General features: G+C 44.2%; 1 protein-coding gene and 1 long non-coding RNA gene across 5 annotated transcripts in view; one reads left to right on the top strand and one right to left on the bottom strand.

The window, feature by feature from the left end:
* Nucleotides 1-16,677, top strand: part of LOC141492938 (carboxypeptidase A5-like) — a 32,595-nt gene that overhangs the window by 6,286 nt on the left and 9,632 nt on the right. For both annotated transcript variants that reach the window (XM_074193692.1, XM_074193691.1), the window contains exons 2-9: nt 4,113-4,332; nt 5,076-5,157; nt 7,518-7,652; nt 10,032-10,130; nt 11,335-11,436; nt 12,866-12,967; nt 14,071-14,181; nt 14,844-14,934. In XM_074193692.1, coding sequence (XP_074049793.1) covers nt 4,259-4,332; nt 5,076-5,157; nt 7,518-7,652; nt 10,032-10,130; nt 11,335-11,436; nt 12,866-12,967; nt 14,071-14,181; nt 14,844-14,934 — 796 coding nt within the window. In that variant the 5' untranslated portion in view covers nt 4,113-4,258. The remainder of the gene's footprint in view (nt 1-4,112; nt 4,333-5,075; nt 5,158-7,517; nt 7,653-10,031; nt 10,131-11,334; nt 11,437-12,865; nt 12,968-14,070; nt 14,182-14,843; nt 14,935-16,677) is intronic.
* LOC141492940 (uncharacterized) lies at nt 8,419-15,010 on the bottom strand. Of its 3 annotated transcripts, none has more exons than XR_012470084.1 (3): nt 14,888-15,010; nt 12,842-13,105; nt 8,419-11,010 (listed from the first exon to the last, which is right to left on the bottom strand). It is a non-coding gene; the product is annotated as an uncharacterized LOC141492940 (long non-coding RNA). The 3 variants fall into 3 exon arrangements; XR_012470085.1 differs by lacking the exon at nt 14,888-15,010 and adding an exon at nt 14,263-14,529; XR_012470083.1 differs by lacking the exon at nt 14,888-15,010 and adding an exon at nt 13,721-13,901.

Genomic DNA, 16,677 nt, shown 5'->3' with positions numbered 1-16,677 from the left:
ATTATTATTATTATCTGTATATTGCAAATGAGGAAACTGAGGCAAACAGAGGTTAAATGACTTGTCTAGGGTCACACAGTTAGTAAGTGACCAAGGATGAATTGGAATTAGAATTCAGGTTGTCCTGATTCTAGTCCTTGTCCCCTATCCACTGCATCACTCAGCTGCCTTAATAATAATAATAATAATAATAATTAATAATATCTTGGCTGTATATAGAACTTTAAGAATTGCAAAATGTTTCATATATACATATGTGTATATGTGTGTGTGTGTGTGTGTGTGTGTGTGTGTGTGTAATCTCATTTGATCCTCACTGATATTCTGTGGTAGGTGCTATTAGTATTATATTACAGTTGAATAACTGAAGGATAAGTGATCTGCACAAGATCACACAGCTAGTAAGCATTTGAGCCTGAATTTGAACTCAGGCCTTTCTGAATCCAGAGTCAGTGCTCTAACCATTGTACTACCTGGCTGACATAATGATAATAATTAATAATAATAATAATAGTAGTAGTAGTAGTAGTAGTAGTAGTAGTAGTAGTAGTAGTAGTAGTAGTAGTAGTAGTAGTGGTGGTAGTAATACATTTATGTGTAACAATGACATTTATCTAGAATTCTAATGTTTACAAATTGCTTTATTTATATTATGTCATTTGATCCTCATAGAAATCCTGTGAGGGAGGTGCTATTATAGGCCTCCCCATTTTACAGAAAAGAAAATAGGCTGAAATAGATTATGTGAGTTTTCTGGTATTATCAGCTAGTGTCTTTTTTTAATCTCATTTCGTTTTTTTAAGGAACAAAAATCTATTTTCTGTTTTCCCCATTTCTTCTCCATTTAAAAAGAAAAAAAATATTTGTTACAAATATGTATAGTTAAGCAAAACAAATTCCCTCATCATATACATTAATTTTTATGAATATACACACATATATATATATATTTCCCCTATATATTATTCTAATACATTATTCCAATATAGTTTCAATGTATTCTTTATATTTTATTCTCATATATTTCTAAAATATTATTTTCATATATATTATTCCAATATACATTCCTTTATATAATTCTAATATGTGATTCCAATATATTATTCCTATATATATTAGCCTAATAAATTAATCCAAAATCTATTATTCTTATACATTTATTCTAATATATATATATATATATATATATATATATAATTTCACTATATATTCCTCTCTATCTCTGCCTTCATTTCATCCAGCCAGTATCTAAGACAGGAATATGAATTCAGGGTTTCTTTATTCCTAGACCTCCATTCTCCTCAATGAACCTCTTCAACCCTAAAGATGGACATTACTCTTTTAGGATAGGGAGTCACTTGGGCGGGTCTTTTGTTAAACTGTGAATCTTCTGGAGACTCAGGTTCCTGTCATGACAAGAGACTCATGAAATAATGAGACAGGTCTGGTAAAACCAACTATACACAATCAAGATGTCCCCAATTCTTATACCCGCCCCCCTAGTTAATTTGTTATTCTGGGAGATTGTGGTGGGGGGGGAGTGGTTTCTGAGAAATGCTACCAATGAATGAATTTTTGTTAAAATGCTGTTCTCAGAAACAGCTCAAGTGAGCATCCCTGCCTTTTTTTTCTCTGCTATGGATTTTCAGTCACTGTTATCATATTCAGCAGCCCTAAATATCTGTTTCCTGATCCCATTGTGGCTGCTTATTATGGAAGCCTCCATTGATTGCCCCCAGTTGCTCCAGCCAGAAAGATCTTGGCCGAATGGGCCCAGGGGGAAGGACTAGTTATAAAAATGTTGGTGGGAATATTTGGAATTGTTTTCAACACAATGATAACCACATTGCCATCAGTGCTCATCCCAAAACTTGAAAAATGGATAAAATGGGATTTCCCCAATTGAATGGCCAATTATACAATTCATATTTTTTTAACCATCAGGTGAGCTTCTCTTAACTACCCACTCCTTTCCTGTTTCCTTACCTAAAATGAACAGCCACTATATGGGCTAGGAACTTTGCTATGCATTTTACAAATATCTCATTTTTTCCCTCACAACAAACCCAGGAGATAGGTGCTATTATCTGCTTTTTAGTGATGAAGAAACTGAGGCAAAGAGAGTTGTGATATCAATCAGTCAACAAGTCTTTATTAATGCTGAGGATGTAAAGAGAAAAAAGAAGCAGAAAAAATTCTTGCTCTCAAGGAGTTTATTTTTTAAATTAGGAGAAACAACAAATAACTATAGAAATACATAAAATAAATATAAGAACTTCTAAGGGAAAGCTCAATATTAACCAATTTATTGACTGTAAAGAACTGAAATATAATTTCTGAGTGAGAGACTTACTGAATGGGGAGCTTTGCTCAAAGGAGCATTTTTTCGGGGGGTGGAAGCATAGTCTAGAATTGTGCTTTCATTGTTGGTAAGACAATTATGGAAATTCCTTCCATTGGTGCAGATCAGAAATTGGTTTGTTTTTCTTTTTTTTATATTTTAAAAATTTCAGTTCTTCATTATTTTCTATTCAACAACTTTCAATAATAAAATACAGGTCATTGTTGTAGATAATACAGAGACATATGGCAAATATACTATAATTCCTTACCTTCTACCTATGAAAAAGTGAAAAATATTATGAAGTATAGACTTTATTGTGCCATTAAGAATTAATTTCCCATAGTGATCTGCAGAAAAGTAATTCTAAAACATAAAAATCTAAATGCAACCCTAGTCTCCACCAAGAATAAAAGGTTACCAAGAAAGCATTCAGTGATAATAGGATAAAAGATTTATCATTTACAATTATATTTATATGTTTGTCTAATTTTAAAGATGTTTATGATAAAACATGAATGGATGCTGTTAGAGATCATATGTGATACCTTCTGTAAAATCAAATTTCACCAATTAGTATGTAATGGTAAAGTCTCCACTAGTAGCCTAGGACCCTGACAAATATGGGGGAATTTTTCTAGGCCATATGACTCACTTATCAGAGGCAGAACTAGAATCCAGGTCTACCAGACTCTAAGGGAACTTGAATTGTGTACAAGGCACTGTGCTAATCACCTTACAAATATTATCTTTTTTCCTCATGACAATTCTGACAGGGAAGTGCTATTTTCGGGGCAAGGTAATGGGGTTAAAGTGACTTGCCCAAGGTCACATAGCTAAATAAGAGCTGGTGCTTTATCCACTACACCACTTAGCTGCCCCAGAAGTGGTAATATATGCATTTCACAGATGAGAAAACTGAGGCAGACAAAAGCTAAGTGACTTATCTAGGGTCACACAGTAAGTATCTGAAGCTGGATTTGAACTCAGGTTTTCCTCTTTTTATGGCTGGTGTTCTATCCATGCTCTTGTGGTTAAAGTCCAAGCTGGCTCTCCTAGGTGAAGGGCAGACCAGAGAACCAGAAAGAGGAGGTTTGTCTGGAAAAAGGCGAAACAGACTCAATAAGAAGCAAAAGGGAAAGGTTTTAGGATGTTTTTAAGGATTAGATTTGTACTAATTGATTTATTTTTTAAAAAAAAATATGAACTGGGGTGGCTAGGTGGTGTAGTGGATAAAGCACCGGCCCTGGAATCAGGAGTACCTGGGTTCAAATTCAGGTTCAGACACTTAATAATTACCTAGCTGTGTGGCCTTGGGCAAGCTACTTAACCCCTTTTGCCTTGCCAAAACCTAAAAAGAAAAAAAAATATGAAACTTCAAGTTAATTACTATTAAGCCCAAATTATATTTTATGTCTTGATTTTCTTTCTTGGATTCCTATAAATGTTACTTAAAATTGTCTTGGAACAGAGTCAGGCAGGAAACTATCATTTTAGACAGCTAAGAAATGATTTGGAATTAATCTCAATTTAAATATAATTGTTTCTAGAAGAGTGATGCTGACTAGAGGACGATTTTTTCCCCTTTTGACAAACAGAAAGAAGCCAGGGCTGGGAGAAAGGCTTTTGTTTCTCTTTTTCTTCCCTGACTCCAAATCCAGTCTGTCTCTGCCTTCCCCAGGGGCTCTGCCTAGAGGTGGGGAGGGCCAGGCAGGTATCCTAACCAGGGCATCCTGCTGCGTCTACATCCCACGTTTCCGTTCCTCCCAAGATAAGCAAAGGTGGAGAGCGCTTGGTGCTGAAGCTATGAGTAATAGCCCTTGGCAGAGAGCCCCGGAGTAGAGAGGACAGCAGGGGCTGCCCCCCAGGCACATCCCCGACATCGGAGGCAGTGGTCCTGCCCTGCTCCCCTTCACTATGAGGGGCCTCCTCATCTTCAGCTTCCTCCTCAACTGGGAGGCAGCAGCTGTGAGCCAGAAGATGTTCAAAGGGTAAGCAGAGCCTCTCTGCATTGGGTCTGGGGGTTGGGGTTGGGAGAGGAGTGAATCTCACAAGTGAGCAAGGTTGGCATCTCTGTGACAGGTCTGGGCTGTGGAGTGTGAGGACTCCTGGGGTCTCATCGCAGAGCCTTCTCTCTTTTAGATTATTTTGGTTTTTAAGCTGCCTGTTTCAATGCCTGTAAGATGGGTATAGTTGAAGACACACACACACACACACACACACACACACACACACACACACACACACACACACACACACAGCTTTCCCCTTCCTCCCCTCATTCTTTATTCTATTAGCATCCTTCTGGGTGCTCCTTAGGAAAAGGGAAGACGACAATCATGGTGGTGTTGAGCCAGTGGACAATTTTTGAACCAATCACTGGTGTCCTCTTTTTCTCACTTTCTCTCTCCCTTCCTCCCTCCCTTTCCTAATTTGCCATCCTTTCTTTTTCCTTTGCTTTGCCTTCCTCATTTTTTCTGCAGCTGATCTCCACCCCCATCCCCACCTCTGTGACCTGGCCGGGCCGGGGTGGTGGTGGTCCTTGGGCTGTGAAACTCCTCCAGCTGATCCCCCAGCCTTGACAGTCTCTTGTTATCCCTCACTTTAATGCTTCTCAGTTAAAAGAACCCTTCCAAGGTCTCCCTGAGGCTCCCAAGGGTAAAGCCTACCATTGCTCCTGACCGTCCCTGACTCCCTGCCACCTTGTCCTGCCCCTTGACTTATGTCTTCCCAGAGACCAGGTTCTCCGCATCAAGGCCAAGGACGAGATGCAGCTTCAATTACTCAAGAATCTAAAGGACTCGCGGTACCTGAAGGTGAGTATTGGCCTACAGGAGTTCCCATGGCATGGTGGAAAGGCCATGGTGGGAATCTCAGCACCACCACAAACTGCCCACGTGACTTTGAACAAATCACTTCACTTGCCTGGCCTGTTTACTCATCTATAAAACAGAGGGGCTGGTTCTAGATGATCCTCAGTCTCCCTTCCAGCTGGTTTTAGACCAGAAATCAGCTTCATCTGACAAAAGCAGTTCCCAACCCTGGTCTCTTGCCTCTCAGGGTTTGTCATATTTCAACAGCTGTTGTGAAATACCCAAATTAACTTTAATTCACTTTTAAATTTTAAAAGTGGCTATGTCATACAGTACTTTGACAAAAGGGTGAGTGAGGCCCATGGAATTAATTTAATAATGATAGACCCCCTCCCAAGAACAGGTATCCCCAACCAGTAGGCATGGTCCATCTGAAGGGTTCCCTTCATTAGTTGGCAGAATCCTGCCCCAATTCCTTTCCTGGGACATTCCAGCATTTCAGGCAGGAAGGGAAGAATCTGGCCTGTGTGGCGTTTTCCTCTTCCCCTTCCACACCTGTTCTCACCTCCATCCCTCCAGTGATCATAACATTCTGAGAAAATAAAAAGTATTACTTATATAGGAAAAAAGTTGAGGGTCCAAAGGATTCAATCTCCATCTTTAGAATTTGGGCTTTCTTTGTTTAGGTTGGTTGAGCCACCCTGTGCAAGTATGGCAATTTAAGAGATGGGCAGGGGGAAGTCTGGTACAAAACTATATTCCTCAGTGTCCCTTCCACCAGCATGAGGAGCTGAGTGTCAGATAATTTGTAGATGGCCTTCTGATAAAAAAGCTTGGTGTAGTAAATGTAAGTCGCTTGGGTCCAAGATTTCTATCTTGGCATCTGAGTGGATCAGTGGTTAGAACACTGGGCCAGGAGTCAGTTCAAATCCAGCCTCAGACACTGACTGTGTGACTCTGGGCAAGTCACTTAACCGCTGCCTGCCTCAGTTTCCTCAACTGCAAAATGTGGATAATTATAGCACCCACTTCCCAGGAGTTGTGTGAGAATTAAATGAGACAATATTTGTAAAAGTACATACCATAAAGCCTGGAGTATATAATCAACACTATATAAATATTACCTATTATTATTATCTGGAATAATAAGGTTATTGTAAGGCTCAAATGAAATAATTGTAAAGCACTTTGTAAACCTTAAAGAGCTATGTAAATGCTATTACTAATCTTTTATTTCTACTGGAAACATTTCCCTCATAGTCACAGGAAAAAAATAGCCATATCTGATGCTTGTGTAGTGTTCTGTAACGTTCCTCACTTACATGATCACATTTGACCCTTACAAGTTCATGTTTTAAGGGTTTATTGTTTCCATTTTACAGATGAGGAAATGGAGTCTCAGACTTTGCTCAAGGTAACAGTCAAGAGATTTCAGAGTTAAGGGGGCAGCTAAGTGGTGCAGTGGATAGAACACTGGCCCTGGAGTCAGGAGTACCTGAGTTCAAATCCGACCTCAGACAGTAATTACTGAGCTGTGTGGCCTCTGACAAGCCACTTAACCCCATTTGCCTTGCAAAAAAAGAAAAACTAAAAAAAAAAGAGATTTCAGAGTTTAGCAGCATTTTAAAAATTGTTATAATGAAATATATTTTATTTAGGGGCAGTTAAGCTGAAGCAACCAGGTATTTCTGAATATGGTCCCACAGGCTGGGTCAATGGCAACTTCTGCTCAGTCCTCACTTCTATAGCCCCTGAGTATTTCCTCATTTTATAGAGAGAAAAAAAATGGCTTTGGGGCACAGAACAGATGTTTGAGAGTAGAATACAAGTGTCTTATATGTCTGGGTTGTACTATGGATTTGAAGTTTTTCTCTCCATTCCACCAAGATGGGAAGAGATATTCTCTGCCCTTTTGTAGTTTTCTATTCACTGCCAGGTCTATGTAGTTTCCCTAGCTGACCAAGGGCCTTTTCCATTATAATTATAGTGGTAGGTGATATTATCTACTTTAGATAAAATCTCTATTTTAAAGTGTCTGGAGTTTTTAGGACTTAAAGATGCTCCAGTGCAAGGTTGAGTTTGAAGAAGCAATGCTGGAAGATGATGGTGTGGCTTGAACATCATGGGGGAAAGAATTTTTGGACAAGAACTTTTCTCTCTTTCTCTTCTCCTTTCCCTCTCCCATACCTTAGCCATTAGGAATTTAAATAATATGTTAGGGTTTGGGGGTTACTGGATACTAGAGGGGAGTGAATTCCCTGCTGCATAACAGTAGATTAGGCCATCATATCCTACCTGAGGATACATGTTTGAGGTATATGATGAAACTCAATTTTCTTCTTTTATCCTCCTCTCCACCAAAGGTTGATTTCTGGCATGCACCATCTAGGCCCAGCCTCCCTGTGGATATGAGAGTTCCTTTCTCTAACTTGAAAGCTGTCAAAAGCTATCTGAATTCCAGTGGCATCTCCTATATCATCATGATTAAGGATGTCCAGGTAAGACCTCTAAGTAGCAGCCTAGGTAGTCTGTGAGGCCTGTTATACCTTTTAATCTTTTACCCTAGAATCTACAGGATTCTGAATCTATCCATTGGTACTTGGATGAAATGCTAAACAGGTAAGGAATTACAGTTAAGGAGCTAGGAGATCTTTTGAGCTATGAATCTGCCTATTATGCATTTATGACTTTGTGGGAAAGTGACAAAAGACAACTTGAGAGAAATTTATAGAACTGATCAAATGAAAATCCATATATCTGACACAAATTTAATGAATACTGTACTCAAATTTCAGACTTATAAGAGAGCTTGTAATTGGAAATTTTCCTGCTTCCACAAAAGTTTTTTTTTAGTACCTCTCTATTTCAGTCTGAGACAGCTAGATGGCACAGTGGATAGAGGGCCAAGCCTAGAGTCAGGAAGACTTGAGTTCAAATCCAGCCTCAAATACTTACTAGCTATGTGACCCTGAGTAAGTCACTTTAACCCGTTTGCCTGTTTTTTCATTTATAAAAAGAGCTGGAGAAGAAAATGGTAAACCATTATAGTATCTTTGCCAAGAAACCCTAAATGAAGTCATAAAAAAATCGGACATGACTGAAAAACAAGAAATTTTGCAAATGTTCATTCTTTTATGTTAAAGCTGCCTTCTGTGGGGGGGAGGGAAAATTATAAAATTCAAAATAAATTAATAAGATAGTGACACAAAAAGATTAGGAATGAAATGGTCAGTTATATTTTTTTTTAAGGACTGGTCTGATTTATTTTGGAGGGGTTATCAGAGAGGAACATTTATAGAAACATTTACAGATGGAGTTCCACCAAATTTGATATGGAAATTATGAAACTTGTATAAACTTCCTAGACCTATTCCTTCTGGTGTTATGAAACCTGTATAAACGTCCTAGATCTACTTTCTTCTGGTGTTATTTTAAATCTGACCCCTTTCAATTGAGGAAAACAAAGGAATCCTCAGGCCTTAGTGAGTCTATTTCTCTAATCCATTCTCCTGGGGCCAACTCAATAGTCAAAGGAATCACCCAGGACAAATATTCCAATTTTGGTATGTTCTTTAATGAATAGTCTAGTAAGCAATGTGTTAGCAGACTGCACATTAGATATTTTTGTTGCTTGATTGATTTGTACATTAAACTTGTAGTATACTAAAACTCCCAGATTTTTTTAAACTATTATAAAACTGTGAGGCATCTTAGTGGAACTGTAGATTGAATGCTGGACATGTAATCAGGAAGACCTGAGTTCAAACTATGTCCCAGATACTTAGTGGTTGTGTGACCTTGGGCAAATCAAGACTCTCTAACTCAATTTTCTCTGTGAAATAGAGATAACAGCACCTACCTCTCAGGGTTGTTGTGAGAATCAAATCAACTAATATCTGTAAAGCATTTTGCAAACCTTAAGGCACTATAAATGAATGCTAATAATTACTATTGTTATAATTATCTAGCCATTCTTCTTCCATCTTGTACTTAAAAAGTTAAGTTTTTGACTCCATTTTTAGGACTTTTCATTAAACTACATTAAGATTGCAAATTATAGACTGGATGTAATCTATACATGCAGATCTATTGATAAGATCAATCAATGTATTGACCAATTGGAATAAATTTCATCTTGAATTCCACCAATTATTCTCTATCAATACCATCTAGAATTCTGTTGTCTGTATTTCACCAATATCTTATGTGAAAGCACTTTGTAACTCTAAAGTATATAAATGTAAGGCTCTGTTGTTATTAACATCATCATCTCTGTTTATAGTTGAGGAAAATGAGATTCAAAGAGCTCATCATTATCATCAGCATTATTAACCAACAATAAACAAGACTGTTTATATATAACCTGTATCAGATTGCTTTGCTGTCTAGAGAGGGGAGAGAAGAAAATTTTACAAAGATGAATGTTGAAACTATATTTACATAAAACTGGGGGAAATAAAATGCTTTAGGAATAAACAACAGGAATTGTAGATTATTACTTACTTGGAGAATGCTTTGCAAACCTGATCTTCTTTGAGCTTCATCACCTCTACCCCATTGTCAATTCAGTGATTATCATCTCAATTTTACAAAAGAGGAAGGAGACCTCCAGGTCTTTTGACTTCCAAGTCCATGTTCTTTCCCTGTACCACACTGCTTAAATTAACTATAAGCTAAATGATAGAACCATATTGGAACCTGAGACTCCCGACACCTCACTCATATATCTTGGAGGAGTGACTACCAGCACACGAGAGGAGACAGGAGCCCAAGGCTGAGGGTCTTGTATTCATATCGGTGATAGCTTCTCTCCTCTCAGCTGAATGGTGGCACTATCTTAGTCAAGGAAGAAACAGCCTTGACCTCCTGTATTCCAGGTGCTGTTAGATGAGGAGCAAGAAGGCATGATGGTTTCCCGAAGACAGGAAAGGAGTACTAGTAGCTTCAGGTACAACTCTTACCACACTCTAGAGGAGGTAGGTATTCAATTGATGAACACTTATTAAGCATCTACTGTATGCAAATAAAAAATCATTCCTATCCTTGCAGAGTTTACATTCTGGGGATGGGGGATAGCAGGGGGAATAGCATTAAAAGAGTAAACAAAGTAACTTAATTTGAAGACAGATAAATCTCAAACAACTGAAAAGATCAGGAAGAGCTTCCCAAAGAAATACATCACTATCCCCAAGCTGTTCTCAGAGCCAGTCTTGTTTGGAAGTAGTACCTTTTGAGGTCTCCAGAGTAATTAACCCCTGCAGAAACTAATTCCATTTCATAACCCCTTATTCCCCACCTCAGGTCACCAGTCAACAAAACTATTGTTGGGTTAAGAGGCCAAGCATGCAAATGAGTAGCTCTACTACTAGGAAAAAAAAACTCAAAGTACACATCCTACTTCAACTTTGTATTATAATTCTTATTACCATGATTTTTACTACTGGTATTACTCTCAGTGTGATCACCATCACCATCATGACTATATAGTTCTAAATATGTCGTACTTTCTCCCCCAAAGCTGTGGTCTATAGTATTTGATATTTTCCTGTATTCCAATATACTATTTTCAAAGGAGATTGTTTTAGGGATGTAGCCTAAATTTGAACCAATATGGTAGACCTCATGATAAAAGTCTATTATAAAGGGAGACCATTAAAAAGCTAAAGTATCTATGTTTATTCATGAGATAAGATGGGGGGGGGGGGGTCATCTAGTCTAATCTCTTCCATTTACTGATAAGGCCCAGAGAGGTTGTGATGTGCCTAAGGTGAATTTCAGTCCTTGTTCTTCAACTTCCTTTCCTCTGCCCCACAGTCACTCATCCATCTTTTTTAATAGTCACTTATTAGGTACCTGCTAAATTAAATTGAGAGTCAAATTAAAAACATCTCCAGAAAACAAATGTAAAAACTATAAAAGATTGTCTTCTGTTGGGGGAAGGGAGAGAGGGAAGGAATCTGGGTGGGGTGGGGATTCAAAACCTTGCAAAGAAAATGATTGGTAGAAACTACTATTGTATATAATTGGAAAACAAAATATTTATATCAAAAAACTCTCCAGAGAGGAAGGTTGGCAGGGGCTATAGGGAGCAGGAAGAGGAGGAGGGTATTTGTGTCTGTTCTCTTCAAGTCCCCTTCCTTCTCTCCATGGGCATTGCCAACTAGCTGAATTGTCTTTCAGATCTATACGTGGATGGACAATTTTGTGGCTGAGCATTCAAACCTGGTCTCAAAAATTATGATTGGTCAAACCCTTGAGAAACGTCCCATTTTTGTGCTGAAGGTAATGCTTTGATCCTGTTCATATGTTCCTCACTGCCCTAGTCTCATTCACCCCATCCTCCTTCTATCAAAAGCTTGGGTTCCATGGAGTAATGAGTTGGGTGACTGTTGAGATAAATGGTCTTTTTCCCGGGGGAATTTTAGGTAGAGAATAAACACCCATCCAATTTGGTTTGGTTCTGATTCAGCTTTAAGTGGTTTGACCTCTGAGCCTACAATCTTAGGGTTCAAGGACATGGATACCATTACCCCCATCTTGTACAGTGAGATTGGAAACAAGCTTAGCCACACAGACACAGGTGAATCCTCATTGGGAGCATAATTAAGAAATTAGAGCTGTAGATTAGGATTATTCACTCTGGATGTGAGATGGGTGAGTATGGGTGAGACATTGTACTTTTGGTTGCTACTTCTATTAACTAGGACTAGGTATATTGAATTTTCCATTTGCCCCTTCCCATCAATAGGTTTTTTGAGATTTTTTCTTTCACAGGACCAGTCTGCAGTCCACCAACTGAAATGCACTTGAATCAACAGGGAGGACTCTCCATCACATACTGGTGCCAAAGAAAATAATAGTTGGAGCAAAAAATGATGTTTGGAGTTTGGTGCCCTAGTGTGGATAGAGCTCTGAACTTGAGAATCAGAGGTCCTTAATTCAAATCTGAGACACTCAATAACCGTATGACCCTAGGCAGGTCACTTCATATCCTTGGGTGTGAGGATCTTCATCTATAAAATGAAGGGTCTTGGAATGAACAGACCTCACCTGTGTGAAGATGCTGAGTAATGACCAGGAGTGCCTGGGTCACTTGAAAAGATCTGTGCTGGGGCAGCTAGGTGGTGCAGTGGATAGAGCACCGGCCCTGGAGTCAGGAGTACCTGAGTTCAAATTGGGCCTCAGACACTTAATAATTACCTAGCTGTGTGGCCTTGGACAAGCCACTTAACCCCATTGCCTTGCAAAAACTAAAAAACAAAACAAAACAAAACCAAAAAACCTTAGGAAAAGATCTGTGCCATGGATGCCCAGAAATGGGAGTCTTGACAGTCTGGGGTTGATCAGCACAAAAACTCCAGCAATCTGAGTCCTCTGGTTATCTGTCAAGGGACTTCTAGAGAGGTCAGCCTTTTCTATTGCTTCTTCCTAGTCTTATCCGTGCAGGTGGTCACACATATGCCACACCACACCCACAAACATACATGCATATATACACATACCACACACACACACACACACACACACACACACACATGTCAATGTTCATTCTCAATCTCGATTTTGGCCACTAGAGAGCCCTCCAAGTAGAGTTGATCAATAGAGTTGATCATGGAGTCTCTGGGGATGTCATCAGGGCTCTTGTAGCTAGAGACCACCCCCCCCAGCCATTTTTAATGCCACCCACCTGGCTTGTTTCTTTGTCTTCCAGTTCAGCACTGGAAATAAGACCCGGCCAGCCATCTGGATTGACACTGGCATTCATGCTCGGGAGTGGATCACTCAAGCAACTGGAATCTGGACGGCCATGAAGGTCAGCAGGGGATGGATGCCCAACAGCCTCGAGTTGACCCACAGGTGGAAGGGTGCTGGTGGTTAAAGAGGATTAGCATCTAGAAGGATCCTGAGATCTGGTTTAACCCCTCCTTGGTACAGATGAGGACACTGAGGCCTAGAATGGAGAAATGTTTGGCCATAGTCACTCAGCAGACTTGACGGTGGTTGACTGACCCTTGTCTCCTGTGTGTGTGTGTGTGTGTGTTAGGGGATGCCTAACCATTTTAGGGCCTTTCCCTGGATTAGGTTCAGTCATAGACACAATGTGATTCTCTGGACCACCCCGTTTCCTGAATGTGCCCCAGGACAAGAGCATCCAGGATGCGCTAGGTGCTCTACCCAAGACAAAACTTCGTGGTGGCCTCCTCCGGCAGTCTGGTGAAGCCCATCTACCTCTCAGACTGATGTCTCAAATGTATACAATTAAACACATAGGATTACAGGCAGTGGCTAGAGAGCCACAGCTCAAATCTGACCTCAGACGCCTACTTGGTGTCCCTTCACCTTGTTTGCCTCGGTTTCCTCATCTATTAAATGGGAATAATAACAGTCCCTGCCCTGCCCCCATGGGCTGCTGTGAAAATTAAATAACAATTTTTTTTTTTGCAAGGCAGTGGGGGTTAAGCGGCTTGCCCAAGGCCACACAGCCGGGTCATGATTCAGTGTCTGAGGCCGGATCTGAACCCAGGTCCTCCCGACTCCAGGGCCGGTGCTCCATCCCCTGCCTCACCTAGCCGCCCTGAAATAGTCATTGAGAAAGTGCTCGGCTTCGGTCCGGCACTGACGGCCCTGGTGGCGGCTGGTGCTGTTCTCCCGGTACTAGTGCCGGTACCACCAGCGGCAGCAGCCGTGCCGGCCCTGCCGGCGTTGCCGGCGCTGCTGGTGCTTGCCGGCCCTGCTGGCCCTGCCGGCCCTGCTGGTGCTGCCGGCCCTGCTGGCCCTGCCGGCCCTGCTGGCCCTGCTGGCACTGCCGGCGCTGCTGGCGCTGCCGGCCCTGCTGGTGCTGCCGGCCCTGCTGGCCCTGCTGGCACGGCCGCCCCGGCCGCCCCGCCCCGGCCTCACTGGGCCCCTTTCCCTCAGATCGCCACGGACTACGGCCAAGAGCGGGCGCTGACCGCCATTCTGAACCACACGGACGTCTTCCTGGAAGTGGTCACCAACCCGGACGGGTTTGCCTACACCCACAGGACGGTGAGGGCGACCCCTCCTCCCTCCCCTCCCCCACCCGAGGGCGAGCCCCCGCGGCGGGGCCCGATTTACTGAGAAACACGCCTAAATCATGCAGCTTCCGTTTAAAAGCGGCGCGCCGCCGCGGTGGGCGTTTGTAGAGTCTTTGTGCCAATCGGCGGAGGATGCTGGGCCCTCGCCCCGCCCCTACGGCTCTTGCGCCAATCGGCGGAGGAGGCAGCGCACGGTGAAGCCGTGTGTCCACACTGGCACGAAGAGAGCCAAGTCCCGTCCCGCACCACACCCGCCTCACTCCCCGGGCTCCCTCCATCAGCCGGGGGCCCCCCCAAGCGGGCCAGCCCAGGCGCTCCTCCTCCGGGGGCCCAGGAGCCCCCAGAGCCGAGCCGCGCCCGGGCTCGGCGGGCAGTGCCAGTCCCGCGGGCCCGGGCTAACGAGGAAGGCCGAGGATCTCCTCTTGGCGGTCCTTGCAGCCTGGAGCCAGGCCGCCCGCTCGGAGCCTCGGCTCCTCCTCCCCTCGTCCGGGGCCGCGGGGGCCTCAGTTTCAGAGGCGGCGCTTCCCATGCCCGTGGACGGCCGGCCGGGCCGCTTCTAGCCCCCTTAGTCCGGTCTGGAGCCCAGACCCGGAGCCGGCTCCCGGCCTCACCGCCCCTGTGCTTCCCTCCTAGAACCGCCTGTGGCGCAAGAACCGGGCCGCCAGTTCCAATTCCACCTGCAAGGGGGTAGATCCCAACAGGAACTGGGATGCTGGCTTCGGAGGTAGGAGGCTCTCCCTCGGGGCCGGGGGCCGGGACGCGCCGCCCGAGCCCGGGGGACACAGACGGGCCCGGCCGGGGGGGGGCTGAGGGGCCCTCGGGCATCCCGGAGCCTGCGCGCTGCGGGGCCTCGCCGGCGCCCAGCGGGGGGCGGGGCTGAGGGGCGGGGCCTCGGGCATCCCGGGCCTGCGGCTGCTGCCTCGGGCATCCCGGAGCCCGCGCGCTGCAGCCGGCGCCCAGCGGGGGCGGGGCTGCATCCCGGAGCCTGCGCGCTGCTGCCGGCGCCCAGCGGGGGGCGGGGCCCGAGGGGCTGCGCCGGGCCCAGCGGGGGGCGGGGCTGAGGGCATCCCGGAGCCTGCGCGCTGCAGCCGGCGCCCAGCGGGGGGCGGGGCCCGAGGGGCGGGGGCCTCGGGCGCGCTGCAGCCGGCGCCCAGCGGGGGGCGGGGCCCGAGGGGGCGTGGCTGAGAGCATCCCGGAGCCTGCGCGCTGCTGCCGGCGCCCAGCGGGGGCGGGGCCTCAGGCATCCCGGAGCCTGCGCGCTGCAGCCCGGGGCCTGATGAACTGCGAAAAATATCCAAATAATGCAGATTGCGTTTAAAAGCGTTAGCCCGAGCCGCGTGCGACGCATAGAGGGCGGCGCGCTGCTGCTGTGATGGGCGTGTCTGTAGAACCTGTATTAGATAGAGATACATTTCCTCTGTGTCTGTTACATTAAGAGGTGGAAGCAGAGGGAGAGAGGCGAGGAAAGGGGAGAGAAGAGAGACAAGGGGGAGAGGGAGGGGAGAAGGGGAGACAGGCGGGGTGTGCTGGCCCCAGCACCTGCTCTGCTGGGCGGGGAGACCCTGCTCAGGGCCCTTTGGGGAGCTGCTGCTGCTGCCCTGCGCCGGGGCGGCCAAGTCCCTGCACCCTCGCAGTCACAAAGCTAATCAGGATATGCCTGTCCGTCCTCTCTAACAGATACAATTATTTTTCTTTAAATGTCTGCTTATGCACCATGCGCTATGAGGCACAAGGAAGACTGAAACACCCTCACCTCCTCCTACACTAGAGCCTATCGTTAGGACAGTCATTTGCACTTATTAGTCCATGAGTACCTTGAGAGAAGGGACTGTCTTTTGCTTTTCTTTCTTTATCCTAGTTCGATGCCATTAGTCCAGTTTCTTGGCAAAGATACTGGAACAGTTTGCCGTTTCCTTCTTCGGTGTATTGAGACGTGGAGCTTAGGTGACTTGCCTTGTCCACATGGCTAGTAAGTGTGTGTGACTGGGTATTCAGGTGCTGTTGACCGGGAGCATGTGCTCTGTTCACTGTCCCACCCAGGTGATCCTAGGCCTTTTTTTTTTTTAAAGATTGAGCCCCAAGCTTCATAAGATAAGCCATCTTGGGGCGGCTAGGTGGTGCCGTGGATAGAGCACTGGCCCTGGAGTCAGGAGTACCTGAGTTCAAATCCAGTCTCAGACACTTAATAATGACCTAGCTGTGTGGCCTTGGGCAAGCCGCTTAACCCCATCTGCCTTGCAAAATCCTAGAAAAAAAAAAGATAAGCCATCTTGAGCTGGAACAGACCTGAGTCGTCATTGAGTCCCTCATAAAATGAGTTCCTCATTTTACAGATGAGGAAACTGAGTCCCAGGCAAGTGGAGTAATTTGTTTAGGATCACAGAGGTAGTAAGTGTCTATGGTAAGATTTGAACTTGGGTCTTCCTTAGTCCTACTTTCTAGCTAATATACAACCTAGCCCTGTTCT

The sequence above is a fragment of the Macrotis lagotis genome, chromosome 7 (assembly GCF_037893015.1).
Source record: "Macrotis lagotis isolate mMagLag1 chromosome 7, bilby.v1.9.chrom.fasta, whole genome shotgun sequence".
In the NCBI taxonomy this organism is placed as follows: Eukaryota; Metazoa; Chordata; class Mammalia; order Peramelemorphia; family Peramelidae; genus Macrotis; species Macrotis lagotis.
The sequence above is the reverse complement of the archived record's forward strand: the minus strand, read 5'-3'. Positions and strand labels throughout refer to the sequence as shown.